The sequence below is a fragment of the Bombus fervidus genome, chromosome 7 (genome assembly GCF_041682495.2).
Source record: "Bombus fervidus isolate BK054 chromosome 7, iyBomFerv1, whole genome shotgun sequence".
NCBI classification, from domain to species: Eukaryota; Metazoa; Arthropoda; class Insecta; order Hymenoptera; family Apidae; genus Bombus; species Bombus fervidus.
The window spans coordinates 15,189,993-15,197,901 of NC_091523.1; the positions used below are offsets into that span (position 1 = coordinate 15,189,993).

A 7,909-nucleotide genomic window follows, 5' to 3' on the forward strand; every position below is an offset into this window, starting at 1 on the left:
TAGTGAAGTAAATTTATTTAGATACAAAAACCAATAATTACCTGTTGAAATATCAATACCAGTTATTTGACCCTGAGTAGCTTGTTGTGATCCAGGTTGACCTCCACTTAGTGCACCAGACTAAGGTTAAGCTTGACTTGGAGCAGGTGGTTGAGCTTGTGCCATACCACCTTCTTGACCACCCATAACATTTGTAGAGCCAGTGGAGCCAATGGAACCTGTGGTTCCTCTAACTGTACTATTTTGCATCACAGTCATCTTTATTACTTGATTGGTATCCAGATAGGTCGGCTAACCCATTTTCATTTGGAACATTAAGTTGTTAACTTAATCATACCATAATAGAAATCAGTTAATTAACGTAAATAAGGAATTCTGCGCATATGTGACATGCTGCGAATATCTTAGACAGAGGCAGAGACATTCTACTCATTCCTGTTTGTGTCGCAAAAATGCGGATTTTGTTGACCGTCCATGTTGATTTTTCACAACTATCACGACTTAGTTTTCGGACGGTTTTCCCTAGCGAGTCTCAAAACCTACTTATATGACCGTGAATTAGGCATAGGAACACGTATCTGATTGCTTATTTCTGGTAGACCCAATACAATCATGAAGATAAGCACATGTATTGGCTGAAACTGTCACATACACAAATAAAATAATATAACGCATGACGGTAAGCGATAGATAGTACTACTTCTCTTGCTTCTGTCTCTTCCCGCTAACCAATTTCTCATCTCTATTCTACACAAATAAATATTTCATAAAAGCGCGGGGAGCCATACTGACTATAAACAGGAGCTGAGAAGAAGTCTTCTGGAAAGAACGTAGTTCGATTGGTTATTTCTGATAAACTCAATACAATCATAGAGATAAGCACGCGCGTTGACCGAAAGCATTCTATGGCCAAAAGTATCACATATACAAATAAAACAATATAGCAACTCGTGACGGTGAACGATGGAAGCATTATCTCCTTTGTCCTTGTGCCATCCCGCGAGATTCCTTTCCAGCTTCGCACAGAATAGGTTATTAGGTTAAGTTATGTTAATATTGATGATCATGCATTGAAACCAAAACTCTCGCACTGTTGTCATCACGATCATACAAACAAGCCTCAAATAAAGTCTCTCACATTCATATATCGAAGCCTAGGTAACACCATCCAAAAAATCTAGTAAAAAAATCAACATGGAAGACAAGAAGGTTCTCGTTGTGTGTATGCATAACATGCTATGAATGTTCAGCAGACATTACTGGTATTCAACTGTCTCGTAAGAATACAGACTTTGTTGACCTTTCACAAGTGATACAATTCAATTTTTGAATTGTTCCCCTAGCGAGTGTCTAAACCTGTTTATATGATCATGATTGCCATATTTAATACGGCTGATACTCAGAGTCACCTATGTCTAATATTCTAAATAAATATTTACATATGTATATTATTAATGATTTATTAAGATTTTTTTAAACATTTCATTTACTTTTGAATTAAATATTATTCTCAGATTATTCTCCGAAGGAGTGCTACATACAGAGACAATATGCACAGTACAATAGATCGAAATAAGTCACGAGTGTCTGTTGATAATCGTTATTCGAATGTTACATAACTATTCAGAAGACAAAACTCTGTAGTTAGCAGCACTATTCTATCAGATTATTTCTTTAAAAATATCATTATATCAAAATATCACAATAAGTGTTTAATTTGATCCATTAATGATTAATTTTTTAAAGTTATTTCTTTAAATTATATTTTATAATGCAAAAAAGTAACCAGTGACTATGAGATTATGATACACTAACTGCGTGTAGTTCATATATTTTTGTACGGCGGAATAGGAATAAAGATACATATGTATCTATATATTAATGTTTATCAATATATTACTTTACTAAAAAATCGATTCAAAACGAACAATAAGGATTAATGAATGTTAATATTGCATTTCGATTATTGCAAATCAAATGAGATATTTTCATGCAAGCTTTGACTCACTGATATCGTCATTATATCTACCATGATAACGGACTCAGTTTTCGTAATCTTAACGTCGATATGATATAATTTCATGCTATGTCATTTGTAATAATTATGAACTATCCACTCTAATATGAATAAATTATATATTAGAAACAACAATTTTACGTTAAAGAACGGAGAAGTATGCTCCATTTTGAGATAGTTTAGCGTAAAAGTTCTGACTACTTAATGTCAATCTATCAATTGTGTATTTGTGTAATAAAATAATTGTAATGGGTTAAAGGAGCAAGGTCATTTTTTAGATTTCGATGTCTGTTACACTTCATATGTCTTGTTAGATATATTTTAAGAAAGAAGTTTACGATGTACAGCATTGTCATAATAATGAAGGATAACAATAAAAAGACTAAATAAAATATATTTTCTACGAGTATTTTATGGCATTGTGTTGTCGAGAGAAGAACTCAATAATCCATATAGATTAGAAAAGCAAGGTTAATTATGTTCAAATCATTTCAATATCATTCATTCTGAAAAGATTATTAACAGACTAGAACAGATAAACCTTTAAGTTCAAGCTGAAATCGATCGTAAATGGAAGATGATCTTAGCTTGCATATTCGGCTTAATTTTTTAGGATACTTCGAGAATATCTTTTTTCTTTGCAATGTAAGGGAACATGTTTTACACATAAGTATTGAAACCTTGATTTCACATGCCGCTTAACGGAACCAATGTAATCTGACCGTGGAAAAACACGATCTTTAAATAACTATAATCTTTATCTTTTATTATTTTCATTAAAATATTTAATATGATAAAAAATATATACAATATAATCCATGTGAATTATCAAATCTTTATAAAAAATTAATTCATTTCTCGGTGTTTATTTTTACTTCTTAAATCGAAAAAATTAAGTATTTAAAATTTTATAAATAACGAAAAGAATGTAAAGTATAAAGTAATTTTAAAAAATAAGTGCGATTTTAAAAAATAAATTAATATGTGTGTAATATGATATATGTATGTACATATTACGCACAAAAACAAACATTAAAAGTTTCAAGTTACATGTATAACGTTATTTGTATAATTTAATAATGCTCTCCTATAATTTAATCATGCACGAACAAATTTTTGTATATATTCGCAATATACAGGTAACATGTTATTGAAAATGGACTCTTAATAGAAACATGTCATAGTACTAAATTAATAAAACAAAATTGGACTTTTATTAAAATAAAAACAACTTTCGATAACATATATAGAATTGAAATCGTTACGTGTTTCACTTTTCTACGCATTCCTCACTCACAATGAAACTATTGGGTTGGCAACTAAGTGGAAAGACGAAGAAACTAAATCACGCAAATGAACCGTACAAAGTCAAAATAAGGAACTTGTTTGAAAGAAATTACTTCTTTTAATATAAACAAGAATTGATATGACCTGTATCGTATGTAATAGTAGAGTACTTAAGTCTGCATCTTACAAGCTATCCACTCCTTTTTTAATAATAACAGAAAGTACATTTCAATATTGATTCATAACATTCTCTATAAATAATCTTACATAAAATTCTAACTGGTCGGTATAATAATTATTGGAATAATTAACATACAAACATACATTTCATTTAACAGAAAAAGTACAACAACATGTATAGATATGAAATAACTTTTCTAATAAATTATATTGAAACTATATTAAGAATAAAATCACATATATAATATATAAGAGAATAATATATGTTGATATAAAGTAAAGTATGTTTAATTTGGTCAAGTACTTGATTAAATTTTTAATCTGAGCAAACTTGTTTTTGTACAAATTGGAATAAGTATATATAATACGCATTGCTTTTATAAATTTCACACGAAACTCAGTCTCTTATTACATGATGACTGTATCAAAGATTGTGTGAATATGATCATTACAGAAAGTAGTCAAAAATATAGTTTTTCCAATAATATTGCTTTTCGAGATACAAATCAAGATTGCTTATAAATACGAAATATTTGCGATACGATACAATTATAAAATCTTCATAAATATTTCTGCTTTGTAGGAATGATACAGAATTGTCTTATTTACACTGAAAACACTGCAGCATATACATATGTATAATAGAGTATCATTCGTATGTTACTTTTTAAGAAATTATACACAAACTTTTATATAAATTATAATAAAATGCCTCTCCTCTTTTACAATAAATCGTAGGTTAATGAAAACTTGATGTAATCTTCTTCGTACATATAAACAAAACAAATTTCATTAAATTATATGTAGTTGCTTATATTAACAATGTTTTTATTATACAATCAATAAATGTTCTTTCCTATAACAGCACAGATTGAAAATTCAAATTTATAATTTACTTCAATTCATATATATATATATATGTATTTATATTTATTTATTACATAAATGGTATCAGTCCTATACTAAAATTAATTGCACAAATAATTGAGAAAATGCATATCTTTTAAAAGTACTTAATACATATACATATTCTCATGGATGTGAGATTATTTTGTCTTAAGAACGGTGCATGAATGAAGGAGATTTATAAAAAGAAGGAGAAAAAACATAGTTGATAAATAATTCCACAATGATAAAAAATTGTTCACTATATAAACAGTATCGTAAATGCTAATAACTTTTAAGAAATCCCAATTTCCAAACAATAACAATTTACATAATGTATTAGAATTTATAATAAGATTCACACGTACTCTCATTTTTTTCATATAAAAAAGACTAGTAAACGTGTATCACCTTTTACAAACTCCCAAATAGATTTTTAATGCTGCCTTTTATACAAAAATGTTTGGACTTGAGATTTTGATATTTAAGTTACAATTTATTCTTTGTAGAATAGATTTAGCTATGAATGACTGAAATTATTCTATACTTCAAGATGGTATCATTTTGTTTTTAGAAAGAGCATAATGTTTTTATGTTAAGAAAATATTTTCTATTCTCATATCTATGCAATGTATTGCATTAACTTAATATTAAATCTCAAATGCATGTCAAATATAACATCATTTTATTAAAGTTTACAGATACCAAATACATATATGTACCAAATGCTATGTGGCAAACGTGAATGATAATATAAACAAAGATATTTAATGGAATATAGCACAAAAGATTTCTGTCTTATGTCTAGTGCCAGCTTTAAGGATGTGTAAGAAACTTTTTGTACACATATAAAAACATTATACTATTGAAGTATCCTTATTGGTTGAAAAATTGGATACTAAAAAAAAATCTTCACACATAACATCAGTTTTGAACAATTATATGTTTTTAACTCGGTCAAAAGATACCATTTTAGTTTTTATTTTAATATCATTATGACGTAGTAAAATATCCAGATAAATGTCCATAAATATATTCATGAGTCACGATTTTAAGAATTTCTTTAATGGAGTGTGCGCAATGTCCTTTTGAGACTGTTTGGCATTTGATGTACAATCAAGCAGTCAATCATTTTTGGATTTTGCTTCATTCTCTAGTTGACTACCTTCATCTTCCTCATCTGAATAATTTGTAGGTGCTTCACCAGGTTTCAACAATTTTCCCACATAATCATATTTTTCTAAAATAAGGAAAAATGAGAGAATAATGTATATATACTAATAATATGTATTCTAATTACTCTACCTTTTATAAAGGTGTATATATACAGGGTGTACAATGATAAAAGCAGTTTCATATAACTATTGAACAATAGGTGGTAGGACAAAAATATAAAGAAACTTCTATCATCATTTCTTATGTAGAACATCATTGTGAAAAAAGAATGTTTACCTTTAATTTTCCAAAATCGTACTAAGATGTTTTTTTTAGATAAAACCATAAATTTCTTATACAACATTCAATGTTTTTTAGTTCTTTTTCTTTATGTCTTCCTAATCTTTGATATGATAAGTTCTACAATATTAAAGTTAAAATATTTTCTAAATTAATCATTTTTAGATCCAAGTATTTTAATACTTTTTTGCGAAGAATTAAAAAATGCATTGAATAATGTATTTAAAAATACATTTTTACATACATACAATTTTATTTAAAAAACATGAGATGACCTTAGTATGACCTTGAAATATTGAAACTAGACATTTTTTTTCATAGTGACGTTCAACATAAAAAATAATGATAGAAGTCCCCTTACATTTTTGTCCTATCATCTACTATTCAGTAGTTATATCAAACGGCACTTATTGTACGACACCCTGTATAGAAAATATTGAATTTTGATTCTAAATTATAGATATTAGAATTCATTATACAAAGATTTATTGTACCTATCCTACTACAAGTATTTCTACCAAGTTTTCAATACTTACTTATAATTTGCTATCTTTGATCTTCTATTCTGTTCTCAAAAAATATTTTACAAAGCTATTACCTTTAAATTGTTCATTCCACTCTCTTATAGACTCCATTTCTGCAGTTTTCAAATCGCTTAGGTCATCATATTCCTGTGATGTTTCCAATGAAAATTTTGCTAAGGCTCTGCTAATATCTTTCCCACCAAATACTTCATATGGAGCACCTATAATAAAATTAATAAAAAATCATAGTCCTATAAAGCAATATAATTCTGAAAATATAACAATTATTGTTTTGTTATATTAAATATTATCATAATTATTTTTTCAAAATAATCATTGATATATGTTGGTTGAAATCTTTTCATAAATTGTGTGTGAATCATTCACAAGCTATTATTTCATAGCTTTCTCAATTATCACGGTCTCATGATATTCGCAAATTGATTTTTACACAAGTCGAGACTGATAATAACCAACGGACGATGGAACTTATTTATGCGCCAATTAATAACATTGGAAAATTAAGGTACGTAACATAAAATTGCGATTACATAGCAATTTCATGTACGACGTAGATTCGTCAACTATCATGTAAAATAAATTATTAGAAGTAGCTGAATACTTACCAGGACCATAAAAGTGGGCACCACGAGTACAGTCGTAAACACTACCATTTATAGCAATTAATATTCGTCCATCTGGTCCCGTACCATTATATTTTTTCAACTCTTCGAGTGTAAAATCACGTCGTATTTTTGGCAATTTCTTTATCTCTTTTACGGGCTCTTCAACCTTCGTCTTGCTTTTAACTATTTTGTAAACCAAAAAGGCGATCACGCCTACTAAAAGGAGATTTATTGGACTCTTTACGATTTCAGCTATGAAACCTGAAAGTAGTTGTTGACTTTCGTGCCCTGTAGAAGTTGAGATGGAACCCGGCGAGTCATTCTTTTCCGCCATTTTGACCACCAGTTCTTGGATGATAGGAGAATAAAATGATATATTTTGCTTACTATTGATTAATTTCACGTTACGTACGTATTAAATAGTTTTGAAGAAATTTAAAATGATCTTTCGAAAAATATGAATCAGTATCTGTCAAATGTACTGCTTAAACTGTATCGCGTACAACCTCAATCGCGTACTGCTAACATACCGGTGCTGGCTAAACTAGCACCTATACTGATGTGATTATGTTCTTTAACATACACTGCCCCACTACTAATCTGCATACACAGAAGAACTGCATAGAAAACTTTTTATTTGTTTAATATAAGCCAAAATAATAGGATTTGCTAACTTAAAAACTACATTTTTAACAATTATCGTTTATTTTATAATAATTTCGTCATTTAAGAAAAGATATATCATTGTAAATACCTATAACTTTAAATATATTTTATCATTTATTATTGCTATTTCAATAAAAACGGAGTCTTCAGCATTTTGATACTACTACTGATGATACATACACTTTATCGAAAATGATACAATATTTGTAACGCAATATATATAAATTTAAATTGCACATTTGGTACAAATATGTTGCCTTTTTAAATTT

General features: G+C 28.4%; 1 protein-coding gene and 1 long non-coding RNA gene across 2 annotated transcripts; both read right to left on the minus strand.

Moving 5' to 3' along the window:
• Positions 1-37: 37 nt before the first annotated feature.
• On the minus strand, positions 38-1,881 carry LOC139989430 (uncharacterized). The gene is made up of 2 exons (XR_011800331.1): positions 701-1,881; positions 38-635 (listed from the first exon to the last, which is right to left on the minus strand). It is a non-coding gene; the product is annotated as an uncharacterized lncRNA (long non-coding RNA).
• Positions 1,882-5,037: 3,156 nt separating this feature from the next.
• Msbp (membrane steroid binding protein) lies at positions 5,038-7,535 on the minus strand. Its single transcript, XM_072007811.1, has 3 exons — positions 6,975-7,535; positions 6,423-6,569; positions 5,038-5,609 (listed from the first exon to the last, which is right to left on the minus strand). Exons 1-3 carry the CDS (start codon positions 7,306-7,308, stop codon positions 5,494-5,496), a joined length of 597 nt encoding a protein of 198 aa, XP_071863912.1. The 5' UTR covers positions 7,309-7,535; the 3' UTR covers positions 5,038-5,493.
• Positions 7,536-7,909: the final 374 nt, after the last annotated feature.

What these genes read in the sequence shown, in the direction of transcription:
- Msbp (XM_072007811.1), bottom strand. Translation starts at nt 7,308, where the DNA reads ATGGCGGAAAAGAATGACTCGCCGGGTTCCATCTCAACTTCTACAGGG. An exon ending in TGCCCACTTTTATGGTCCTG is followed by an intron (nt 6,570 to 6,974) that starts GTAAGTATTCAG and finishes ATTTTATTATAG; the next exon opens with GTGCTCCATATGAAGTATTT. An exon ending in GTGGAATGAACAATTTAAAG is followed by an intron (nt 5,610 to 6,422) that starts GTAATAGCTTTG and finishes TCCTTATTTTAG; the next exon opens with AAAAATATGATTATGTGGGA.